Source organism: Diadema setosum, chromosome 8 (assembly GCF_964275005.1).
Source record: "Diadema setosum chromosome 8, eeDiaSeto1, whole genome shotgun sequence".
NCBI lineage: Eukaryota > Metazoa > Echinodermata > Echinoidea > Diadematoida > Diadematidae > Diadema > Diadema setosum.
The window spans coordinates 8,189,574-8,217,274 of record NC_092692.1 but is presented as its reverse complement, the minus strand read 5'-3'; the positions used below and the strand labels follow the sequence as shown (position 1 = coordinate 8,217,274).

The 27,701-nt window shown below is 38.7% G+C and overlaps 2 protein-coding genes across 2 annotated transcripts; one reads left to right on the top strand and one right to left on the bottom strand.

Annotated features, from left to right (window-relative positions):
- Window positions 1–4,465: 4,465 nt before the first annotated feature.
- Window positions 4,466–10,574, top strand: LOC140231784 (uncharacterized). Its single transcript, XM_072311940.1, has 8 exons — window positions 4,466–4,576; window positions 4,777–4,965; window positions 5,540–5,573; window positions 6,223–6,367; window positions 7,667–7,840; window positions 8,539–8,682; window positions 9,688–9,798; window positions 10,380–10,574. Exons 1-8 carry the CDS (start codon window positions 4,531–4,533, stop codon window positions 10,572–10,574), a joined length of 1,038 nt encoding a protein of 345 aa, XP_072168041.1. The 5' UTR covers window positions 4,466–4,530.
- Window positions 10,575–12,320: 1,746 nt separating this feature from the next.
- On the bottom strand, window positions 12,321–24,538 carry LOC140231449 (uncharacterized). Its single transcript, XM_072311575.1, has 7 exons — window positions 24,456–24,538; window positions 22,508–22,904; window positions 21,822–22,016; window positions 20,287–20,403; window positions 19,625–19,729; window positions 18,076–18,299; window positions 12,321–16,905 (listed from the first exon to the last, which is right to left on the bottom strand). Exons 1-7 carry the CDS (start codon window positions 24,515–24,517, stop codon window positions 16,746–16,748), a joined length of 1,260 nt encoding a protein of 419 aa, XP_072167676.1. The 5' UTR covers window positions 24,518–24,538; the 3' UTR covers window positions 12,321–16,745.
- Between the last annotated feature and the right edge of the window lie 3,163 nt (window positions 24,539–27,701).

The following is a 27,701-nucleotide window of genomic DNA, read 5'->3' as shown; positions in this document are numbered from 1 at the left end:
ACGTTATATAACTTCGATACAATTTTGCAAATAATAATCACCTCCAATTTCGCTACAAGCCAATGCCTTCCTTTTACTTCTAGTTTTTGTAATATGGTTTACCAGTGTAAATGTTGACGCACTTGTGTTCTTGAACAGGAATTCTGCATCTTTATTTGTTCTTTTGGTTCCTCTATCTGAGAAGCGTTCAAATTGTGGCACTAGAATGCAGATGTTGAGGACAGGAACAATAGAGCTGCAGCTACTTCAGAGGTCAAACAGAAGCACAAAACGAGAGAGGGAGAGGGGGAGGGTGGATTGAGCTTCTAAAGGACAAAATAATAGAGGGTATTATGTGATGTGCGTATACATGTGGGTGTGTGAGAGAGAGGAAAAGAGAACGAACGCCCATGTAAACATGTTGGTTTTAAGAACAAGGGTTCCAATGAGAAAGAAAGGGAGGACACGCGTAAAAGAGCAGAGTGTGAGAAGAACGAGTTAGGATGACTATCATGTTATATAAACTGGAGATTTTCATTCTATAGTCCATTCGACTGCAGAAGAAATTCACACTTATTTGTGGCCGCTTCTATCAATTAACTACAAACGCCGGCGATTTCCAATGCACCAAGATTCATCAGTGAATAACAACGGGCTAACACATCACCAACAAGGATGTCATAAGAGTTCAGTATGGAATGATGTAGCAGAGACAAAACACACACAGAACACACACGTTTGCACGTATGTGTATATTGTGTGTGTGTGTGTGTGTGTGTGTGTGTGTGTGTGTGTGTGTGTGTGTGTGTGTGCGTGTATTATGTGCTTATTCAAATTGTCAGTCACTTGCAATGATTCTGTGTATTTGTTAAAGGCAGAATTTACCATTTGCAGGTAAAACAAAAACCCAGCACTAGTTCTTTGAAATAGTTATAAAATGTGAGTTGGGGAAAGAAACAACCACTGTGAAAATGTGAATTGGTAAAATTGATGTTAAGTATTGTAAAATATACAATATGTGAACAATAGTTATAATAAAAATGTTTCAAGACTAAACCGTCTACAGTTACGATTTATTGAGAAAAATACAGATATCTCCCTACATTTTAGGCTTTATCGCGAAATTTTTATGTGATAGGATGTTTTGTGGTACAACAGACCTACACATATGCATTAAATGTCACATCTTGAAATTTTTTAAGTCACTGTTCCCAAAGGTAAACAGAACTTTTAACCCTTTGCGTGCGGTGAGTGGCGACCTGCACAGAAAACCTCGTAGCGTTTTACAAACTGTTCAAAGTCCGTGGCACAGAAAGGGTTAATGATACATGTCTCCTACTGAAGGAAGTATACATCCTTTTGTTATGTGCATACGAACAATGTGACAAAGGTTTCTAATCTAAGTTAATTTGAATATTAAATTCTGTTCTGTTTGGTGTTTAGGCATGAATGGCAGTTACAGATAAGTTTCTTGAATACTTTGGTATAATACTTATTCTAGGAATCGACGAGACATGAGATCCCGACACATTATAATCACATAGGTCCATATATTACTGGGCTGTTGTTGTTGTTTTTTTTCTCAGTGCGCTTCACAAAGAATCGGCTTGACATCTACATTCGACATCATCAAAATATTCGTTCACCTCTAACTTCGCCCTTTGCGATTTTGGACATCGGACATCATCGATTAACGATGGCGTCGTCGCCCGAGCCCGAGATGACCCTGGAGCCGGAGACATCGGTATTTCTGCTACCGGAAGGGGAACCCGAGAACTCCACAGCTCTTTCATCCGCCGAACCGTCGGGCGAACCGGTGGGAGCTCCCGAGATCGACGTGTCGGTGGCCCTGCTCGTGGCCCCGCCTTTTGGACTTATTGGCCTCCTTCTCGTAGGTAAGGCATCCATACGATCTTAAGCCATGATATCAATGTTCCTCAAACATCTCTACATATTTCATTTTTGTTTGTTTGTTCAAGTTCAATTTCAAGTTCAAACTTATTTCGTTTGTTTGTTTGAGGGTATTCTTTGTAATTCATTATGCTTTTTTTAAGTTTACTCTCAGACATTGTCAGAGCTGTTTTGAGAATCTCAACTATACAAGCTTTGCTTTTGAATTTTTAATGCCACGATTTGTCCCCTTTTTAGAGGATATAGTAAGTGGTATACAACACGCTTAAGTAGGAATTACTCTCGAAATTTATTATACATTTGTTTAATCAAATTCGTGAAATTCTTCCGTCGAGATGTCTTCATTGCAACTGATTGACCACATATACATGGACTTGAATAAGCACTGAATTTATTAGTGTTTTAGTATACAGCCTTGATAAAAAAAAAATCATGGGCGTACATACTCGAGCAGGATTCGAACCTACGACCTCCTGATCTCCGGACAGGCGTCATCTCCACAAGACCACCGAGCTCCCGCCCGACAGCAAATGTTGGTTCTAATCCTTATAGCATGCAGCGGGTACTACCTAATTATTTCAGCTATTTAATCGAGTATGAGCATTTCATCTGCATCCTTCACTTAACTGATCACCACGAAGATAACACGACAACAACATCAACAATAAAACAAAATCTGAAATACAATCGCATGTCGGTAATGTGAATCACACATCCGCCAGCCTATGTAGTCTTGGGAGACTTTATCACTCCGTCATCAATTCATTAGAACCATAAAGTTTCACTAATTATCTTATATTAGATATTAAATTGTCCCTCGGGCCGGATCCCCCCAAACACACACACACACACACACACACACACACGCACACACACACACACACGCACACACACACAGGCATGCACACCAAGAAAAGTTCCCTGAACATGTGCCTGAACATGGTGCTACCACCATTAAGAAAGTGGTGAAAATAATGGCATATTTCGGTGAACAATCTGGCTGTATATTGCAATGATAACACGCTCGAACATTCAAGACGGTTCAATCAGATGCATTGCACCATTACATCGCCAGTATGTAGAGAACATTATGTGCGTCCGCTGCTTATCGACGTCCGTGACGGCTTCGAAATCTAGCCTCAGCTATTCTAGGATACTTCAGTCCTAGGGACGTCAAATTACTATTATTACATCATTTATTACAACGAAAAGTGATGTCAGCACTTTCAACCAGTTGCTCGTGGTTGGTACGTCCTTGTGTCGATTAAAGCTTCTCATTGTCTGCAAATTAATTATAATTCGCCACGGTCGTGGGAGAGTCTATAGTGACTAGATACATTGTTATGGTGCAAGAGGCCAATTCTAAAGACATTAATTATTTTGTTACTTGCCTCTCTTATATCAGTCTTGCTGTACACGATCTTCCGCCATATTACAGGGACTTACATAATTTTACAGGCAAATGGCTTAAGTAATTCATCGCTTTTGAAGTCGCTTTCGTAACGGATTTTATTCCTGAACTCTCATTACAAAGTGCTAATCAGGCAAGCACCATACCCTCAGTAGAACAATATAGATGAGGACTTGCGTAATGAAAGTGATGTAAGTGATGTTATGTATTACACCAGAGTGGTTGGTATCGCTCTGTCTGCTGTATCGTCGTCATTTTCTTTCAATAAATGTTTGAAATTAGTATTTTCTTCATTTAAACAGCAAAAAAAGAGTTGGTTTGGCGGATGTGTACCCCTTTTAGAATACGTATAGAGTCCGAATCAATGATTGTCTGTGCTTCATTACGGCCAACACTTATCACAAAAACTGAGGTTGATCCTGCCTAAAGTAAATGCAAATCTTTGATGTTTGATAAATGACATACTTCAAAATTATTCTCTGAGAAGCAAACAAGAAAAAAGATACTGGACAGCCCTAAATGATAGTATTAATCGTAATTCATGAACTATTGTAGTTAATTACATATGCCGTAGTTGATGAGGTATCACAAAGTGATTCTCATCTGCTGTAAGTGAGGTACCAAAAATATGTCATGAAATAGTTTCAAAAGCCTTGGCAGAACATGAGAGAATGTAAGTACACATGCATCACTTGAGTGCTTGAATCTTCACGATTTGGAATATGTTGTTTTCTAATCAACATTACATAACGACGATTATGCAGAAGAAATGAAACATTTATCATCATTGCAGGAAAAGGTAAGACGGGTACATCAGTCACTTGAGCACTTCCCCGGGGTACTTCCACGATATGCGATGTCATGCAGCGATATCATGTGTAAACGTTTATTGTGTTCATAGTGATATTTGCATTCTTGTTTAATTGCCGTTATTTATGCCGTATTTCATTCGGTCTTCACAATGGCATTTGAGTCATTATATTATGCGGCAGTTGACTGGAATTTGGAACTTCAGAAAGCACGTAATCTAGCCACTCTAGCTCATGAAAAATGAATGGCTGCTTTCAAATGGCTATATCGGATGGTATGTACAGACCTCAGTATCTTCACATCCCCACACAGGTATGCTTTATCTTATGATCACGGCCTGGTGGAAAAAGCGGCGACTGAACGAGCTGACGCCCCCACTCGGCGACAACAAGGTCGGTGTCATCCTCGATGGCTCCACCATGCGTCTCGGCAACGTGGGCGACCCGGACGAAAAACTCGATCCGTGTAAGTATCCGTACTTGGACTCTTGGGCGTTTTTGAAAATAACGAGCTTAATTTCCAGACGCTTTCTCGACCTTTTTACTATTTGCTTGCTCAGTTACGCATGTTTTTTTGCTCTGTGACGCACGCCATCGTGCGCCCGCATGTCGCAAATTTTAGAAAGTTACATAATCAATTACTTAGATGTGATCTTCTAACCCCAGTCCTGTCTGCAGGTGATGTGGAGTCCATGAGCACGCTGAAGCGGCACTTCAACCGGCCCGTCTCTCTTATATTCATCACCCTCCCAGCGGTCATCTCCCTGGCCCTCTGCCCGTGCCTCCTCCTCCTTCAGCTACCCCTTGTGACGGCCTTTTGGCCCGATGGTATGACCAACATCAATGATGCTGTGGGTAAGTGGTAGTCATCATAATATTATTAAGGTCACTATTGGTCTTTGGTGTGTGTGTGTGTGTGTGAGGTATGTGTGTGTTTGTGTATCTAGAGGACAAGCAGAGTTCTTTATTTGATGACACCCAGTGGATGAGTGGTATATATTCAACATTCGAAAAAATTATTCCGATTTTTTTTTTTTGGGGGGGGGGGAGTGGGGGGCAATATAACGTTCAAACGGAAATTGGAAAAACAAAGCAATTTGTGGAAATAGTGGTCCACCCAAGTTGGTTTAGGGCTGGACGTATTCCTCTAGCAAAATTAATATTACAAAGTACCTAAAGCAAGCTCTCGGCAATTCATTGTAATCATTGTATCTAAAATATGATAATTACCAACAGTAGGTAATGAAAGAACACTACATAACTTTGGTTTTAGATATTCATTCTGAGTATGTAGGCCCTTTACCGAAACAACAGTTGACGATTGACTTTGAATACGATGACGTCACTCACCTGCTGAAATAAAATAATCACTTTTTGACATTGACTGCAACACATATTTCTTTTCTTTCTTCAATGTCTCCCCCTTTAGCCTGTTTCCTTGCACCGGCTGGCCTTGTATATGCGTAAGTATTTGAATAAGTGTTCAACTTGCTCATGACAATCACATGCGCGTTACATTAAGGAAAGAAATGTCGACAGCACTCACAGACTCATATTGAATTTGTACCGTTTGGATGATAAAATCACGCTATCAGTTTCCTTTGCGTGCATTGCCACGATATCAATAGGCGCGGTCAGACTGGCAAAAGATCGCGAAGTTTAATTAAGATCGCGATCTTTAAGATCTCGATGTTTTGCCAGTGTGACCGCGCATATTGAGAACGCGATCAAAGCGATTGACTGTCCATATTGGTGTATGCATCGTCATTCGCAGACCTTCCATCACTAATTATTCCAATGTTCTTGTTTTTCCCCACACAGTCCACTTCTTTAATATAGTGCAATCTCCCGTTATAACGAAGTCCTCAGGAAGGGCCGTTTTCTTTTGTTATATCAAGATTTTGTTACAGCTGAACATTAAAAATGAAAGATAGATAGCTGATAATTTTGGACCTAAAATCTGTACCGTTAACGAGAATGTCGTTATTACCGTTTCCATTATAACTAGATCATGTAGACTGCATTGTTAATGGTCTGCCGTTACTGATTCCTATGATTTGTTTAAATATTCATTCAACTGCAACTTCTCACCGATCTTCCACTGCCTTACAGTGTGACGTTCGGTTTCACCTTCCAATCGGTGCTCGACAAGCAACGGATGATCACGGTCACCGTCTCGGCCGAGGTCGGGCTCCTGGATCAAATCCTAGTCATGGCGTCACGAATGAAGTCATTGACTTGCCAAAAGAAGCTTAAGGTATAAGCGTTGAAGTTGATATGCTTGCTAATTAATGACTGCATAGCACAAATATGTTTTGTTAATGACAAGGCACATTTCCATTCAAAGTCTATTACTGTAGTCTCCTTAGTACTTCTTTTCCTTATTAACAGTATTTTTCTTCTTTATCTTCCCCTTCCATCAATATCCTTTTTTTAATTCTTCCACTTTCTTCTGCTTGTTATCGTTGTTAAATTCATTTCAATTATTTCTGTTATTATTACCATTGTTATTATTATTATCATCATCGTTGTGATTGTCATCATCATCATAAATATTATCACTACCAATACTGCTACTACAATTTTGATTGTTGTTGTGGTTGTGTTATCATTACAATAATCATTATTGGTAGCATTACCGCGACTGCTAGTACCATACCATTACCACTATTACTACGACTACTACTATACTATTCCTACTACCACGATATACTGTATACTACAAGAAGAGTAATGATTATGAGACATAATTGTCACCTTTATTACTAAACAGTGATCAAGGCAGCAGTATAGTATCTTTAGATGTACCTTATCAATACAGGTTTTCCCGTCCAATTTGATCAAATTTGCATTCAAGTTAATGAAAAGGCGTTCAAATTCAAGCGATTTTGGTCATTGCTGTACTCTCACGGTTTGTTATAATTCTGTAATTCTTTCATGCCATTTTTTAAATTCTATTTCATTCAATGTAGAGAGAAATTCATTCAATTTAACAATTCAAAATCGGCATTTAATTTCGCACTAGCTGGATAGACATTAAATTTCGTCCCACGTATATTACCAATTTCAATTTCATAGGAACACAACTTCGCACTTTGAACGTTCGAATTAAACCAACATAAACAAGTTTCGTCGCGCTTCTACGCATCCTTTTCATAGATTGGATAACTGATATATAATTTCATTTTTATTTCAAAGTTTCATTTAATCAGATAATTTCAATTGTATTATATGCATTTCTGTCCTATCAACTTTTCTTATCACCTAACATGCAGTATGGATGTAACATTTAGGGAATGCCCATATCTCAGAATTTCTTATGTCCACATCCATATATACATTCTTGACTCAATAACTCCTACCTTCCACGTGTCCATATCATAACTTGCAACAATAGGCCCAGCTGTACACGCGTTTCATCCAAGAGTATCGCAAATGACATAGTCTTGCTAATTGTCAAAATGCTTCACCGACTAATTCTGTCTACTATTCATCTATTGTACTGACATCTTGGTGATAGTGTGTTTTACTTTTGGCACCTTGCGCACTCGTACAGATCTTCAAACTTGTGAAGACGGAGGTCATCTCGATCATGCAGCAGGTGACGGGCCTCCGGGGGATGAGCTCCAAGGATTATCTCCACGAGTACTCGGCCGGCCAGATCTGGGGCCTGGTTGACGTGCTACAGGCAGACGACAAGAGCATGGAAAACTGCGACTCCACGATGATGGTTAGCTGTCCATACAATTACTAATTTTCAAAGTGCAATAAGATGACCATGTCTGTGGTGACGTAGATAAAAACAAACACGACAGTAAAAAGAGTGGTACATGTATAGAAGTGCCATCTGAAGCGAACATAGAATAGGAAATGATTTCACTGCCTAACAACCTGTTAACAAACTTCATTTCATCTTCATTAAAGAAGAAGAAAAGTTGTTGTGTCATTATGTCATGATTATAATATTTATGGATTAAGCGGCTGTGACAAATATCATTGTTTCATGAAAACGATTGAAGCTGTTGAATCTCTCAGCATTCTGACTGCGTGTCTGACTTTGATAAATCTTATTCACGTATGAATATAGTTTTTATTCTGATTATTACGTCATATTACAATTTTTATTGAAAGTATATCTTTATCAAACGTATTCATTTTCATTAATCCTTTATTGAAGTTTTTTTTTTTTGGTTCAGTTAGCACATGCAAGACAAAATATATTATTTTCTTGTTTAGAAATACGCAAACTTTTTGATTAGTTATTTATCGCTTTATCTATCCTACTACTATAGTTATTTAGTCATTAATTGTAATATATCTTATCTACTTACCTATCTATGTCTATCCTTTTATCTTACACATCGACCTATTCATCTATCTATCTATCCTATATCTACCCATAATTCATTTAATTTTTGATTTTTGCAGGACAAAATGATAAGCAACCTGCAGGAGCTATCGACCTGTGCCTCCCAGCGGCACATGACTCTGGCCTACACGGTGCATCCCCTCCTTTGGCTCTTCCTAGAGATGCTAGGGTTCTTCTCCTTTGTCGGGGTGATGCTCATCAGGGTGAGACCTGATTGGTAGAATCTTTTGTGACGTAATCTCATAGATTCACTCGTTCAAATGGCGAAGAAGAAATCTAGCGAATTTTGAAAATCTTGACAATGTTGTAATGATTGAGAATTTGGTGCAATAAGTGTCTGTCCTTTAAAAAAAAGATTGCTATATTTTTTTTCTTGTCAAACAGCAGGAAACATATCTATTTATAGTATACTCAGCAAAAAAAGAAGAAAGCAAACACTTTTTCAAGTTCATGTTTCTTATACAGTAGAAGATTTTGACAAAAATCATTGTATCATACACCATAATAAAGCTAATTTAATTGCCTATCATCATGGCAGATAATACAAAGGGAAATTTTACACATGCATGAAGACATTCGTTTTTGTCCGCCAAGGCACAAAAGTAAAAATTGCACAAATTGACATTTTGTTATTTATTTGCAAATGCCCTTCAAGAAAAGACCAATTTAACACAATGAGAGATATGAATGAAACAGCAAAAATAAGGTCTTGTTCCCTTGTATCACTTTATTTCCTCAAGCAAATACAAAGTGGGGAACTAAAGGAGGAAAATAAGAATTTTCTGTTAACTCAAACTTCAAATAGCATGAGGAGTAAGCCGCAAAGCTGACAAAATGGATGTAATTTCTTTATTTCATTCTTTTAATCTAGGAATTTAAGAACTATTCACGAGACAAATTCTACAACCAAATTTCATTTTTGATTTTCTTACAGAAAATAACATTTAAAATTTCTTCAATTTTTGTTGATATTGCTTCTTCTCTAACAACATTTAAATTCCGACGTGACCGAAGATTCTTCATTCTATTATCATTAGCCTTTCTCTACTTTTGGGGCAAAAAAAAATTGTAGTGATCATACTTATTTAGGTTTATTTTTGCAAATTAATTTGTGTTCTCAGTGTGTTAAATTTGTCTTTTGTTCTCATAACTATACGCAAGTTTACAACTTATTATTATCACAACTTTTTTTTTTCTTTGCGTGGCAGACCGGGTCGGTTCAGATGGACCTCATGATGTGCATCATCACAGTCTTCTCCATCAGTTTGCTGTGCTACGTGGTCGGCGACCTCGACAGTCCGTTTAGTGGACATTTCAGGGTGAGTTCCGGTCATTAATTTGACAGACGTTGTGGGTGTGTCGAAGATGTTTTCGATGCCACGTCTCGACACAGAATGATTTGTATTTATGTGATATCTCACCATCAATTGTCCACTATACAAAAAAAAAAAAATAACAAAAAATAAACGCAGGCCAAACGATCACTGTATTATATTTTCGAGTATATAATTAGTGACATAATACAAACTGCGACTGCAGTTATTATCGCATATGACCAGCTGATTGAGTACTTTTCTCGCTTTGCTTATAAAGTGACATTCTAGATTATGACTTTTTTTGTTATTATCATAAAAATTTCTCTGTTTCCATTATCATTTTTACACATAACTTTCAAATTTTCCTCCTTACTTCTTTGTCTTTCCTATGCTGAAATATTTCCCGGTTTTTGTTACTTCTTTGAAGCTTTCTTCCTTTCTTTCCTTTGGCTCCCTTCTTCCGGTCCATTTCAGTTCATTTCTCCCTGACCCCCTGACCCCCCCCCCCCCACACACACACACACACGCACTAGCTCATGCCTTTTAAGCTAACCCCTGTCCATCTAATCATCGCCCTTCGCCAGGTGGATCTAGGCTCGCTGTGGCACCTCGTGGGCAAGGCGGAACACTTCTACAGGGAACAGCAGCGGGCAACCAACACGGCTCGCTTGAATGGCGCCAACCAGAAGGCGCCGTCGCGCTCCATTCCCAACCTGATCAGCTCCGTAACGGTCCCGGGGATGACCTCTTTCGGTAGCGATCTCGACATGAACTTCTGAAAGCCCAGATGAGAGCGATCCCCAGTGAAGTTAGAGATGGCGAATTTTAAATAGGTAGACAGGGAATATTACGTTGCAATGACGGGGGGGGGGGGGGGGGGCGGTGGAAGGGGACGGAAGTACACACAAAATACCACAAGATACAGGCACTGTATGGTAATGTAGGCTTACTACAGGCTCCAAAGGCTAATGTAGTAATGTGAATAGCTGGCTGTGGTATCGATGTGGTAATGTATGAAATGTTACCATCCAAAATACCATAAGAATACCTGATAATGTTATGTTCTATACCACAGGACTTGATGGGCAATTACCACAGGCTCACGTGGTAATGTGAATAGCCAGCTGCGGGATCCATGTGGTATGTATATACCCTAAAACCGGTGTTTATGTCTTGAATTCCCTGTGGTATGGGTTGATACCACACAAAATACAGACACTGTGTGGTAATGTACTACAGGCTCCAAAGGCTTATGTGGTAATGTGCATAGCTGGCTGCAGTATAGAAGGCAAAATGAGCCCTTAATTTATGCTTTCTCAGAAATGTTGTTTGTTATTTAATGTCACTTTTGTGTAGCAGCTGGAATGCCATTATAATCTTTCATCTTTTAAATGCCATGACTCTCGTGTAGAACATCACAGCCAGTACATTCCATTAAGGCATGTAGCAGTGTAAAGAGTGTAGTCTAAAATGGAATAAATGTGGTAATTTATGCATGAGTGAAATTATAATAATATGTATGTGTAATGTGTATGTGTCTGTGTGTGTGTGTGTGTGTGTGTGTGTGTGTGTATCTACCATTGTGGACAGTATATGATATATCACATGTACTACCCGTGACCAATTCTATTTATGTCTGTAAACCACTGTCATGCATGCAAAAATGGATGTTTTGTTGTTGTTATTGTTGAAGGAAATTGGACATTCTCACAGAATTTAAGTTATTTGTTGACTGGAGTAATGCATTGAAAACACATGCTGTTATCATCAGTAGGGTTTGACCTAGACATGCTATGTATGTCAAATTTTACACGAACAAGGCTAGCTTGTTTATTTCTAAATACTGTATATGAACATCATGTGTAATTTTTTTTTTTTTTTTCAAGTTTGGGGATATTGTGACCTACAGTTTAAGAGTGATGCACACTTCCTTTAAAGCCACTATTTACCATTTGCAGATGGGAAAAAACAGCTCTTCGGCTTCAAAATAGTTCTAAAATTTGAGTTAGGGATAGAAACAATGTTAAAATGTTAAGTATTATTACATATACAAAATGTGAAGAATAGTCTCATTAAAATCATTTCTAGAATAAACCGTCTACATTTATGGTTTATTGAGAAAATTAGTAATAACTCCTTACTTTTGTGGTTTTATTGCAAAATTTTTATAATTGTAGGATGTTTTGCGATACAACTAAATTATACATATATATGCATCATATGTGATAACTGGAACATTGTTTTAATCCCTGCTCCGCATGGTAAACGGTGGCTTTAACACGGTTTGAGAAAATTGCAGTGACAAAAAAGTTCTTAGCATTGTATCTAAATTGCACAGTTTGCCAACTGAATTTGTATCACCCTAATCATGATAATAAATGATATCCCATGATATTCTATCATGGAAAGGAAAAACAAAAATGTAAATGTCAGTCATTCTTGTAATCACAGTCTAACTATCAAATATTTTAGTATAATGTATTACTACTCTAATAGGAAAAGGATAAGACACACACAAATAGATGTCCATTTATTCTACAGAACCTTTATTTACAATACTGGGTCACAAATATCAACATTGTTTGGCATTGAAAATACATTTCGGCCTTTGCAGTACACAAAACAGAAAAAAAATTATCTGTGATGCCCAGTGGCGCCAACAAATTTTCATCGAAAAAAAAAAGTGACTTCTATACTGTATTTTGAAGTCCTACAATTGATATCTTTAACACCATAAGCCAGATCTCAATGTACTTTTACTGTATTTCATCAAAACAAGCCAGTTGGCTGTTCTGAATAACCATTACAAACTTTTGGAGAATGTATGGGTTGTAGTGACTTCTACTATGTGTATGCATTGGGAGAAAGTTAAACCCAACAAAAATTCTTGAAATGTAAAAACATACAGAATTTTATTGCAGACAATTCTCCATTAAATAATTTATATACATCTGCCCTTCTGGATGTAATAACAACAACAAAAAAAGACAGACATTAAACAAATAAAGGGTTACATTCTTTTACTTTTATGAACACAGAGATTTTCCCTACCTCTTGTGCATAAAAAAAAATGGCAAACATGCATTTGCAAGCATATTTTTTTTTCATACAAGCCTTACATGGGTCTGCACTAACAAACACTTCTTTGCAAATTTCACATGGTGAAGTCTATGTTTTTCAGGAAATGAAAAAGAATGTCCACAAAAATTCCTCTGAAAATGATCGAGAATGACTCATTTTGCTGTACATAAGGTACATACTGTAAGTCTCTATGTGAAAGGAAATACGATGGAACTCCTGTATACGTAAAACACTGAACAAGTGCACTAAAAAAGGGTTGAATACGTTGAATATTTCAAATGCTCCAACAACATAAACCTTTTTTTTTTTTTTTTCCCTGTCAAAATCATATTAGAACATGTGCCACGCGATGTCTTCATATGATTGCATTAACTGACGAGAACTCTGCAATATCATTTGGGCTACTCCTAGTCCCTCTGGCATGTTTTATGCCTTGCAGTAATCTGTAGTGGAGCTCTCAAAATCACAATGAACATTTTGTTTGTCACTGTTACCATTTCTATTAAGAAAAAAAATCCAGGTCTATGTTTAGTAAGAAGGAATGTGAATTTTCCAGAAATTTCTTTTGTGTTATTTTTATCAAAGCTTTGGTAAGACGGCCCATTTAATAATATGAAAATTTACACTTTGATTTTGCAGTGCTGTCATCGTCATAGTCTTTGTTAATCATCTTCGTCTTTAACAAAAAAAAAAAAAAGCACAAGAACAGTTAGGGATCCAACATGAAATTAAACCTGGGTCCCATATTCATCTGAACACTAAATTTGTATCAAGTCTCTGTGTTTACATCCATGCAGGACTATCAGCGATCTGGGCCATGGTAGAGCAAGAGACATGCAACTGTTACATCATATTTCATAACTACATGCATGTACATTCCTGTAATATTTCTGCTTGAGACTTAAACTCTATCATGTAATAATGCAATTTACACTTCGTAATAGCTAATCAAGACTAGATGACTATGGGTGCAAGCGAGAATCCAAAAATATTATGTCAAAAATTAGGTTGGGCCTTTCATGCTATGTACCAGTTAAGCGGATGATTAATTCCGATACCATGCCACAATGCATCAATCTAATGATGCTATCCTGATGATTCTGATGTTCCAAGCAAGAGAAAAAACAAAAAAATTTGTGGAATAAAGTGAAAGAGTATTTACATCATCAATGTTGTAAAGCCCGAGTAATATAATGGTAGTAAGCTACCACTTCCTTCATGGCAAATCTTTCAATTATACAGCCTTCACAAAACAAGAAATCAAATAACATGTTGGCAAGGAAGGTTATGATAAACAAGGTCAACAGTACATTTGTACCACACATAACAAAAAGAAGAGGAAAAAATGTGAATGGTAATGCTAAATGAGTACATGTATTAGCCTGTAGCAAATGTATGTATTTGAATATGCGGCCAAATTTATGCTATTGTAAATAAATCCCCCTAATCAGTATCAAGGGATATCGTGCGTCAATTGCTAATATCAATGGTGTTGTGCGCGAATCTGGATGGTTTTTAGAACAGACACGATTTCATCACCCACACTACGAGAGCGACTTTCATGAATGCATCCACTTCAAGGATGTATCAAACAGCTCACGTTACTGCCAGCACATAACCACGACGTCTATCAAGGGGCTCTGCTGCTGTGTTTGGTCACTATAACCATTTGTGTGTACAACCTTAATACAAGAAACCTAACATCACATCAAACACTCTTGCTTAATAATGACGCCATCAATAATACACTAGGAAGAAATCGAGATGGTCCTACATGGGTAAAATGGTTACATCATGAGTACAATTCTTTATTTTTTTGTCTGTCTACTTCTTTTGACAACATGAAGATGGGATTGATTTTCTTTTCTTTTTTTTTGCTGTTAAGAATTAATGTTGTTATTACATTTTTCTGGGTGGGGGTAAGGAGAGTTGGGGGTTCATTAAACATCAATGTAGACACTGTTTGTGGAAAGTACCATATAGGCATTGTATGTATTTCAAACATGTTGTTACACACATGTACACATAATATATTACATTTGACAAGGCTGACGAGGAATAAACAAAAACAAAACAAAACAAACCCTAATACATGTATAAAGAGAAGTTATTGCCGACTATCATGAGCTGAGGAGAAACAAGTAAGATCGTGGATTTATTGTTGCTGTTGTTTTTTTCCTTGATGCAGCATAAAAATACTTGCACTCTACTCTGCATGAGCAAATTCCTCGGCATTAATCTCCCGTTTCAGCTAAACTTTGATTTGACATTGTGGGTGAATTTGCCCAACTTACTTATTGATTAGATGTCCACAAGGAAATGGTGGATGAAAAGGGACCAGCAACTTAAAAACCTTATTATCTGCTACCAACCTTCATCAGCAAATAAGAATGCAAATTCCAAAACAGATTGCTCTGACAGTGTTGCCAGTCAAAGGATGATGGGAAGTAGAGCAAATGCCCCGATACCTTTGCAGGCAATATCAAGCTGGGTAGAGTCTTCTATAAAAACGACTTTTGACAATTTGAAAACTGAAGCAGGACACTTCCAGGTCAACAGCGTCATCAGGAATGCATGTGACAGGTAATTATGTGCATTTGTACATTTGTGCATGTTCTCACAGATTATCTTTTCACTTCGATGCAAGAAAAAAAAAAAAATCATTCTGACACTGAATCTTCTTAACCCGTTGAAGACGAGCTAATTTTGGAATTGCTCTAAAACGCATTTCCCACAGACACCTGTTCGATTATGCTTAGGACCAGTCTTCAACGGGTTAATTACTCATATTCTTAGAAAACACCAAAGCTAATACACAGCCACTTCTCTCAGATAAATTTGGCATACAACAATGAATTCCATAACAATCTGAAATCCGTATGCTGACACTGGACAGCACACATTACGAAGGATATTATCTTTGTCACCTGATGGATGGTCACTGATAGCAAAGAGTGCATTCAAATTAATGTATGTTAATGGATTTATCTGATAGGCTCACATTCAATTTGCTTGTAGCATCTTTAAAGGTTAAGTTTGCTATTTCATTAATCGTGCAAAGAAAAAATGGTAAGCCAAATATTTTAGAATATTCAAATTTACAAAAGTACAAGCATGTCTTGCATATCAGAAAATCAGCTTTAGAAATGGTATCTTACAAAATCAAGGAAATATGCACATGGATGGGTTTCTGATTTTCTTTCCATGTAATCTTACTTTTATAGTAACTATAAAAGTTACACATTCTTCTTGACATACAAGAGTATGTGTGGATGATGTGTAGGGGGCATATCAAGGCAAGGAGACTCCTAACTATTCCTTCTGGTTATGAATGCAACCATAAATCAATAAAACTATTAGTTAAGAACAACGTTTAAGGTTTCTTGCACCCAATTTGCATTCACTCCAATAGAGCAGGATTGGATTCAGTCAGGAAAGGGTGCCAAGGACAAATACACATGGACACACGGCCAGCTTACTAGAATATGTTTCACCATGTTTCTCCCACAAATTTAACATTGATTATAAAAATGAAAATAAACAAAAAATCAATTGTATAGTGATGACGAAATTGATAACATGCACAACCCAAATATGCCTTCTGTAACAATGATATCCTACTGGACTCATACATGTTTGGCCACTGTGTCTTGTGAGGGAAATATTTCAAACATTTTGAAATGCGAGCTGCTTGTATAATGGTGCACATCAGATCCTTGCAATAGAGACTGGTAAAGGGCCACATTGCATCTCCTGGGAACTATGTACACGCATGCCGGCTCACAACAATACATGAGTGCTGTCTTCCTGTATATTCTGAAAAGTACTTCGTACCCACACTCTTCCATATCCCAAATGGGATTCCATACTTAGATTTTGACAGTAAAGACCACAGGCTTTTGACTAACACTTGTTGCGCCTTTCTTGAAGAGAGCCTGCTGGACCACACCCGGATCGATGCCAGTGGGAATGCCCCCCTTGGGCATGGTGTCAAATGGCAACTTTGGGTTGTTTTCACTCCTCATTGTCCTGCAATGTTAAAAGAGAAGAGTTACAAATTCATTATCTTTCAAACTTGGACTCTAAGGGTGTGTGTCCAAGCGTAAAAAAGTGAACCAAAGTGAACTGTACAGAACTGTGCCAGATATGGAGCATTCAAGCACTCTGAGAAGAAAGTACATCTCATAAGTCATTTGTAGATGACGTCATGCATTTTGTAGCAACAGGGTCCTTCACCTTCCACGCTTAAACTACTTACAGATGTCCCAAACAAAGAGAATGAACTCTTTGCATTATGACGCAAGTGCAAGTTAAACGAGCGCAGGTTTGGTACGGTTCACTTCACTTTAGGAGAGCACTCGAACGCACCCTTACGTTTTATAATACAACTAAAATGGAAAAACACAAAAAAAAACACACACACAAACAAAACATTTTTATGTTTTTACAGCCTTCAATGTCAGGGGTACTAGCACGATTTCAATACTCCATGCCTACAATGTATTTGATGTAGTGAGTCAGCCTGGTGGGCAGAATGGTCTCCTGTACAGATGCTCAAAAAAACCAAGTACTTCCACCATTTGAGTGGAAAATGCCACTTCAGAGATTACCCATCATGACACAAAAATCTCTCACAATACTGTTGCACTTCTCTTGACTGTTTTCCTTCTGGTTTTCTTACAACAATTACCTGATATATGAGTCATCCTTTTTCGAGTATGCTTTTGGTGACACAAGGAAGATAGTTTGCAACAATCCCCTCTCTTGTCAATGAAATTTTTTCCTCAATAGAAATATTTGCATGACCACAAGTACTGAAGACTCAAATATTTCACTTTCTTATCTTTATTTCTTCCAGCCTTAAGGAGCAAGCACTTGCTACTTCATTTTTGGTAGAACTTGGTATCGGAAAGGTTGTCTAATTAGGCTGTTTACAATGGAACATCCTGTTGCTCCTTTGTTTATGATACTATGCCTCCTGTATGATTTATCACAAATCTAAAATTGTACTAGGGCTGGGATTCTATTCACACAATCATCCCAAAATCAGCATCACTTTTCAATCTGCAAATTCAAGACATAGAAACACACACACACAAACCAACAGACAGACAGACACAGATGAACAGACAGACAAGAAACAAACAAACAAACAGAGCAGGAGATAGCTTGAAGGAAATGGAAAACAGGGGAACTCACTTGAATCTGTCGCTGAGGGAGTTGGGCATGATTCTGGCTCCCGAAGAGGCTTCTGGGATGGTGCTGGTGTCCAGCTTACACTGCATGGGCATACCATCCAGCTCACGATTGTGGTATGTGTTGATGGCCTGCAGGGCGTCGGTCCGATTCAGGTACACCACCTCAGCCAGTCCCTGCCGCACCATGCGGGCCTTGCGCAGCTCCCCGATGGCCCCAAACAGCTCCTGAGGTAACCAAACCAAGATAGTGTCATACCTGTTATCAAATCTTACTTTTTAATACACTTCCATCGATGCTGGACAAGTCTAAATCTACACTACATAAATGAAGGACAAAATACATGGAATAAACTGAACTACTTTCTGTTCAATCATTGCAGTGTGAGAGTATCATAAGAGACAAAATAAACTTGTTTTGAATCACACAGATCTGAATATATGTGACCCGCTACAACAAAAAGGTCCTAAAGTCGCGCACGGTCGAAGCCGTGAAAACCGAGTTTGAAGTCAGAGCATCATAATTTGTCAAAACTTACGATTTTCTGATTTTGACATATCATTTGAGTCTGAAATGTCTTCTATCATCTGTCGAAATCTTTAAGCAAAATGATGAAAGGAAAGACCAAAAAATAGCGTTTTTCTGGGCCATGTTTTTGGCGTTTCAACAAAGCAGAAACCGGTTCGAAAATTTGGATTGAGCGCCACAGATAGGCTCCGCCCATAACAACGACCGGAGTGATCTCATTGGTCAGTTTGCTGCTTGCCGCTAACCGAAGCGTGAAGCTCGCACACTGCCAAGTCGAATGGTGCGTGCGGGCGGGGTGCGCTATGCCCAACCGCTTCTCCTGGCATCCTGGTCACTGATTGGTCGGTGAGGAGACCGCCGACGCTGTGCTTGAATGAGCATTTCGGGGGTTGCTAGGGTTTACCTTCTATTGTCCGGAGGTGAAAATTGACTAGCGTGTCCCTTGATCGCGATTGCGTCGCAAGGAAAACTTTCGCTTTTCTCGAAACAGTGATTTCCCATACGTCTCGACATGCTCTCTTTTAAACATCAATATCTCCGCAGCCAATTATTTTTATAATTATTGTTATATATCAATTTAAAGCAGAAAGATTAGGGAATTTTGTCATGCAATTTTCAAATAATCGACCTCACCCGACTTTAGGATCATTTTGTTGTAGCGGGTCACATATTCTGTCAACCACAGTAATGTGACACATGTGACAGCACAAAAGAAATATCACCGCATTGCCAGAAAAGAGATATACACAACTCACAAGCTTTGTTCCGGTCTCAAAACTTTTTGCAAAACCACACAAGTGTATGAAACTTCAACATAATTATCACCATTAACAAGTCAGTCTCTTTATATTGAACTTCCTATACATTGAAAATAGAAGCAAAGTCAACATGGTAATGGAGATACTGATTTTCCACATAAATGTCAACTATAAGCAATTAACAGTAGCAAATAAAGAGCAAAAGTGGGAAAGATAGAGAGACTGAACAAGCACAGAGAGATGAAAATAGAGGGAGAGAATCTTACCGTGATGTCGTCTCCTGTGACTGACTTCTGAAGATTGGAAATGATGAGTCTCGTTCCTTGCGGAGCAGAATGTGTTGCTGGCTGTGCGTGGATTCTGGAGGAAATCTGAGTGGCATGAATTCAATGGACAGGATAAGTCAGTGTATATGAAATTTGGATTGACTCTGGCAAGGGTACATAGCAGGCTTGTCAACCTCTAAAGGTCAGTAAAAGACATGCTGATGCATAGGTATAATAAGTCATATTCTGGAAGCAAAATTTGTACTGAAGTTTAAATTGGGAAAACTGATCATATCAAGTATGCTAAATCATTCAATGTGATCTTCAACTGGAAACTTAGTGCACAATGATTGTGTACAATTACATTTCTAATATCTGCTTCTTTGGGGGTGACAAAAACGCTGAGACATAGAAATTGCAGTAAAAAGTCTTCTTTCTGAGTCTAATCTCACTTACACAATAAACTCTGCTGGTTACAGTAACAAGCAAATTTGAAACAATATACTGAAACTGGATCCAAATGGACATGACAAAAATGTTACCAACAAATATTCATTTCATATACAGCATTTGGACGAGTTCCACCAAGAGACCACTTGCCTTAGTGGGTAAGATAGCAAGTATCAGGCAAAGTTTTGGATGCATCTCGATTCTACCCTTACCCACGAACTCTCTGAACCTAGACGATCCTCAGGCATCCTGCGCTGAACCTTGGGTGGATTGGGCTGCCGCGCCCCCAGTAAATCATCCCTGTAATGGGGGTAGTCCATGGCTGGCCTCTGAAATGGGGACAAAAATGTGATGATTGTCATCATTTCATTAATATCTCAAGGAAAAAAAAAATGATGGGCTAAACAACATCATTTCATTAATATCTCGAGGGAAAAAATGATGGGCTAAACAATGTATATGACGATGCTCATGAGCGACACTACTTTGCATGGCAGAATTATGTGTGCTGAAATTACATCTAGTGTCAATGTTGAACAATGTAGTCATCGAAGTTTGAATTTTCTTCCATTTGTCTTTCTCCAACAAATGAAATTTGTGAGATCGCAACTGCTGATCTGTGTTGGAAAAAGAAACCATGGATCTTGAACCTGTCATCTACTGCTTTCCGGGCAGCGACACTACCTCCAGGGTGTAGCAAAGTTAATATAACATATCAAAATTAGACACTTATGATGTAGATCCAGACACTGCATGATAAGGTTGTGTATGCTCATGAATCACTAGCTGTGAAAATGACTACATTCCATTATGAAGGTACTGTATGTGATACTCTTAACCCTATTCTAACTGGGCTATTTAAGACCAAGTTTTTACTGGGGGGGGGGGGTCAATTTGACCCCCCCTTCAGATCTCGGCCGCCGATCGCACGATCGCCGCAAAATTTTGCCTGAACATAGAGCCGGATGTCAACTACAAGATTACATGGTCATACAATAGAAAAATTTTGATTTCATATTTTTTAATAAATTAATTATGCAAACAAACGCATGAAATCATATTTTCACCTATAACTCCATCTAAAAGACTGAAGGATTATTAAATTTTTGTGTCAGAGTTCCTCAAGACACATCAAACAATTTTCTCGTAAAAAAATAGCACAATCAAAATCATTTTCTTTTGTTTTTTATTGTTTTGTTAATTTCTTATGTATTTTATTGTTTTTTCGATCTTTTGTTTTCTATTGTTTTTTTGCCAAAATTTGTTGGAGGCACTTTTTCAAGCTTATCTACATTAGAATTGATTTATTTCAATGGTAAAAAGTTGAAATAATCTAATTTATATCAATTAAACAAAAAAACACACTTTGCATTGGATTTGCACACGAAATCATGAATTTGAGCGTTTTTCGGGTTGACATGCATACGCAAAACACTGCATAACATCAGAACGGTGTACCCGGACGTCGCAAATTTGGTCTCAAAATATGCGGGAGACTCAAATGAAAAACGTCACGAAACGACGTGGCAAAATCTTTGCGCGTTGCGGAATCTTGGCGCGAAACGTCGAGGGGGGGGGGGTCAATTTGACCTCCCCCTCCCCCAGTTAGAATAGGGTTAAAGCATTTTGACTACCCCACATAATGTGCTCTCCCCCAGTATTTGACATCATCTAATTACAAACATTTCTGAATCAAAGTCTGGCACAATGATCTCACAAACAAACTGAAATCACACAAACAACTTACTTTTTGAGGCTGGGCAACAGCCTTTGTGACCCTGAGGGTACTGGCCCCAGCAAGCAGGGGGTTGGATGAGCGCTGGGGAGGGGACGTGAGAGACAGGTGCTGCTGGGGAGGAGGCTGCTGAGGATTGGGTATGGTGATCTGAGTTTTGTTCTGCACTCGGGGAGGGTTGCGTACTGTAAACTGTGTAGAGCTTAGCTACAGAAGCAAAAAAGAATGGTATAAGAGTGCATGTCATCCTTCTAACATGTAGTTTACATTCTTATAAACAGATTTAAGTACATACTAGTGATGAATATTCCCTTCTAAGGCAACACACCATATTGACTCGATCCAAAAAAATCAATGGTATTTAAGAATCGGAAACAACACTCAAGCTACAATACTTTATACCCAATCATTTCATACAAGGACCTATGACTCCTAAAACATTACTGAAGCTTAGGTATGACATAGATTTGTACAATAGTATGTCACCATGTCTCTTCTAGCACAGACAACTCATGAGAATACATTACACATTCCTTTTTCTGGTGACACTGACTCTACAGTGTATGTCCTCTCTTTCACAAAGATTTTGCCGAATCTTAATCAATCTACAAACAGATGTCAATTTCAGGTATCAGATTTTTTTTTTTTTTTTTTTTTTTTTGCTTGTTGCATGTGTCCATTGCAATCTTGAAACCTACATTTGGGACTGTTCTTGATATGGTTCCGCTAGAATTTGGACTCTTCCCAATCTTTGCACCATCACTGCCCTGTGCCTGTGGTGGCAGTCCATCCCCACTCTTGCGTCTCGCCGCCAACTTCAGCCTTGCATCTGTCTGCCGCGCCTTCTTGGCCAGACGATCCCTGGCATCACCCTGGTGTGCCTTCTGAATGAGTTTCTGTCTTGCATCAGTGATGCTTGCACTCTGCTGGAACTGCCTTGGTTGCGTGTTTTGCCAGCCACCCCTCCCCCGGCTCTGGCCCCTTAGGTTTCCTCTTGATGGGGCTGTTCCGATGCCTTGGTTACGACCTGTGCTCAGTCCACCGCCACCACGTCCCCTGCCCCGAAATCCTCCTCCTCTTCCGCCTCCTCTTCCCCTGGAGTTGGAAAACAAACGAGGTGGGACAAAAATAGAAGATACATAAAACTTCAATTCTGTGATAATTGTGTGCACCACAGTTGGGGGGGGGGGGGGGGATGATTAATCACTGTCCATGAGGACTAAAGCCGACTAAGGTGAGGTGCTTCACCGCCTTCTGCCTCAAATACCGGTACGTCTGTTTTACAATCCGAGTAGGCAAATTTAAGCTTCACTAAATTGATAACTTCTTTAAACATCTCATACCCCATTCGATATCTACCTTGTATTGTAATATCAAACAAATTCCTCGTTATTGCCGTACGCATTAAAAACAAAGAAAAACATGAGCACGGAGTCCCTACCAAATCACTCTACCATGAAGTAAATTCAAACCTTTCGTGAGCAGTCATTGTGTAATTAATTGTGTTGTTATTCCATAAGTTCCAGATCAATATTAGGGCCTACTGAGAAAGAGTGAAAAGGAATCATTTATGAATCGATATAAGAAAGAAGAGGAAAAAGAAGAGGTTGAAATACATTATTTTTCTTCCAAAACTATCTCTGCTTAATCTGTACACAACAATACTTAGTGTTTAATGTCAATGACTGGTGAGTATCGAGTCTAGGCCTAAACCAACAGAATCCTAGATAAATTTACTGATACTTGATAGACAAACCTCTCTCTCTCTAACTGTAAGAGTCTAAGTTCTAACCAGTTACGCTACGTAAAATTTTAGTTAATGCGTTTCTACATAGATTCTAGCAGAGACTCCAACTCTCCCACTTTCGACAGGAGATCTCCCGCCGAAACCTCATTTTAGCAATATCTCCCGTTCTCCCGCTTGAGATTTAATTTCTCCCGCCCTGGCTCTGTGTCTCCCGCTTGAAATTCTTTCTGACTTACACAATTACCACCGCATGTTGAAAAATAAGCCTTAAATATAGCAATGAGAGCATCTCATCAAGAACCCTAGCTTCCAGGACCCTTAAGCGGACCCTGGACCCGGGCCACAAAGGAAATTCGCACTCGTGATGTGCGCTTCAGTGCACATCAAGTTGAAGTCTCCCGTTTGCTAGGGGTTTCAGGCGGGAGAATCTCCAGATCTGGACTAATCAGAAAGAAGGTGCTTGGGGTTGGAGTCTCTGTTCTAACTTCTACTTCTGAACAGGTGTTAGATCCCAGAGTGATCAGCAAAGTAGCATCATTCTATCGAGGTAAAGGGAACAATGTCATAGGAGTGTTGCTATATTGTTAAGCAATGTACCAGGTAGAATGTTTAGTTTCTACTGTCAATCATTTCCACCAATTGAAGCAGCATTTCTGACAATCCCCATCACGCCATTTAGATAGGCCTACTACCTACACCATAAACTACGCTGCGCTTCGTACGTACACTTGTATGCGTATGTGGGACCCACGCATGCATTCGCAGTTTGCATGTTTGCCGCAGGCAGCAGCTCATCCGTCCGTAGTTGAAGGAAGTTCCGTTGACATTCTGACAAAAAGCTACATCTTAAAAGTCTACAATGCCCTTGATAATTGATACGCATGGAATATTTAGCTTACCTTCCAAATCGACCGGCTGGAATCTTCTTTTCTCGAATGATATCGTCAAGTGACTTGTCCATTTTGGATAGCCTAGATGGTCGTTTTTCTACTAGTCTCGATGCGTCGTTGATGGCGCTCGTCAGCGACATGACAGGCTACAGAGCCTACGGAGAGGTTTACCCACTAGAAAGACTAGAAATTCGGTGGGTTTTTCCAGGGAGGTTCCTCTCACCTCCCTGGTTTTTCCAAGGAGCAGTGGCGGATCTACGGTGGGGGGAGGGGGGAGGGGGAGGGGGAGGGTGTTGAAACCCCCTCCTTGGGCTGCCAAGTAAAGAAAAAAAAAAACACAAACAAACAACAGATAATTAATCAATACTAAGACCAAAATGAACGTGAAAACACTTTTTTTTTTGTCTAAAAGTTGTCAATTTCATAACTGAAAATACAAAAATTTTGCCCCAATACACTAACAATATACATTAGGCCCTATTATATCTATACACTAATCATTACTTATGAGTAAATTCAGTGTACATCTCAAAATGGTAACCTCGCGTCCGCGAGTGTGCCCATGGAACATAAATTTAGTAAACCCTATACATTTTTCCTTTTCTTCTATGGAGATGCTTTCTAGTAATACAGTATAAGATTTTTTTTTTTTGCTCGAACAATGCAATTACGCGTTAGCTTTTAATGAATACATTTCAGACGAATGACAAAGTGAGAGTGGCTCCCTCGCTGTCTCCGTGCTTATAGTCAAAATAATGAATAGTTTGCATTTAAAGTTATGATCATTTTTATTTTATTTTTTTTATTTATTCAAGATTTCATGCGTGTTCACAAAATAGGAGTGCAAACAAAATGTATGCAAGTACATCTCATATAGCAAAGACAGAATATATACAATAATATATACGATAACTATACATTGATAAGAAGCAGTTACAGATATAGTATACAACTCTAAGAGAGCTACATTATTCAAGGTATTGAACAAAGGAATTGCAACATAAGCTTAAAGCTTGAAAATCGTTGCAACCCCCGTGCACACAATCTATATATATGCTTGCAAATAGTTTAATGATGAGTTGGGGGTATTTACAAAGAGAGGAACATGAGGGGGAAAGAAGAAATGCATGTGTGGTGCCTATTTGTCCTGTCGGACATTGACAAGAGAGAACAAAAAAAAAATTAAATGTCAAGTCATTATAAGCAAATTATACTGATTAAATTTCTCATAAATCCCATTCAAATGTCGATTTCAGGGGAAATATATGATCACAGCAAGATTAATAGTTAATAGTACCCAGGAATTCAGCGTGAGGCTGTTATTGTTTGATCGACCTTTCGAAAGTAACTATTTTTTGTAAGTTACGAACATGCTGATGTAGCGCATTCCAGACATCAGGACCGCTATGTCTGATTGATTTATAGGCTAGTGCAGTACCAGGGTTCACTAAATGTATATCTGATGCTTGTCTAGTGGGATACGAGTGAACTGCCCTGTTAAAGGGAAGATAAACCCCAAGAGCAATGTGGATTGAGTGAAAGCAGCAACATTAGTAGAACACATCAGTGAAAGTTTGAAGAAAATTGGACAATCGATGCAAAAGTTATGAATTTTTACAGTTTTGGTGTTGGAACCGCTGGACGAGGAGACTACTAGAGGTTATGACGTATGAGTGGACAACAATACCAAGAAAATATAAAGAAAATTCTACAAAAATCCATTTTTCATGAAAATTACAAATTCCATCAACTTGATATTGACATATGTTAGGGGTAGCAATTATTCCCCCTGCTTTCTGAAAGAGGTTGGTCCATTGCTCTTTCATAATTCTAGAAAAGTGAATTTTTGTTGAATTTCCTTTATATTTTCTTTGTATTGTTGTCCACTCATACGTCATATCCTCTAGTAGTCTCCTCATCCAGCGGTTTCAACACCAAAACTTTAAAAATTCATAAGTTTTGCATCGATTGCCCGATTTTCCTCAAACTTTCACTGATGTGTTCTACTAATGTTGCTGCTTTCGCTCAATCCACATTGCTTTTTGGGTTTACCTTCCCTTTAAGCTGAAACATTGTCGAAAAAGAGACAGGTAATAGGTCTTGCTTAGAACGAAACATGAAGAGGGCAGTCTGTAGGAAATGTATGTCATCTACTTTTAAACATTTTAATTTCAAGAACAATGAGTCTGCATGTTCTAGGAAACCAGACCCTGTACATTATACGAACAGCTTTCTTTTGCAGCAAAAGGATATTATCTGTCAAACTCTTTGACGTTGCCCACAAAATATTACAATACGAAATATAAGGTAAGGTAAGTGTTATATAACATCAAAAGCGCTTTGTCAGAAACAAGACATTTTACTTTATATAATATACCAATATTGCGGGATATCGGTGTAGCGATATGATTCACATGGTCATTCCAATTAAGTTTATCGTTAATATATACGCCAAGGAACTTTGTACATGTTTTCCTTTCAATGCGGGTACCATCTAGATTGACATTAATTTCTTGAGCACCTGAGCATTTCCTCCCTTTAAAATGAATGAAATTAGTCTTCTGCTTATTAAAAGATAGTATGTTACTTCTGAACCATGATGTTAGCTTTGGTAATTCTGAATATTAATAGTGAGTTCAAGGGTTCGAACATCACGATGGGATAAGAAAACATTTGTATCATCAGCAAATAAGGTGTAGGTCAAGTCCTTCGCAGTGATTGTTTTTACTATGTTTAATTCCCTAAGTTTGCTTTTAAATGCTCTGCAAAAAACTCGACTTTTGTACTCCGTTTTTACAAAAAGTCCCTACTGTGGGAGGGGGTATCCCCTTCCACACCCTCCCCCCTCCCCCTCCCCCCCCCCCCCCCCCCAGCTTGGTCGCTTCGCTCCCTCGCAGAGGATCTCACACCGTCACGAGAATGTGCCCCCGTCGTGATATTGCCCCCCCCCCCAAAAAAAAACCAAACAAACAAACAAACAAACAAACAAACAAACAAACAAACAAACAAACAATGTTCCGGTGCGCAGCCCATCCCCCCCCCCCTTCCCCCTCAAAAAAAAAAGGAGAAAAAAAATAGAGCATGCAAGTATTATGTTAAAAATCGCAAGCTGGCAACCCTAAAATCGGGCTCCCTCGCAATACCCAGCTCAGCCCCTGAAACCCTCTCCTTGGAAAAAAGCTAGATCCGCCCCTGAGGAGTGCGTTTGAAGCTCCCACAATCACTGCGAAGGACTATGATCCGTCATAACTTAGG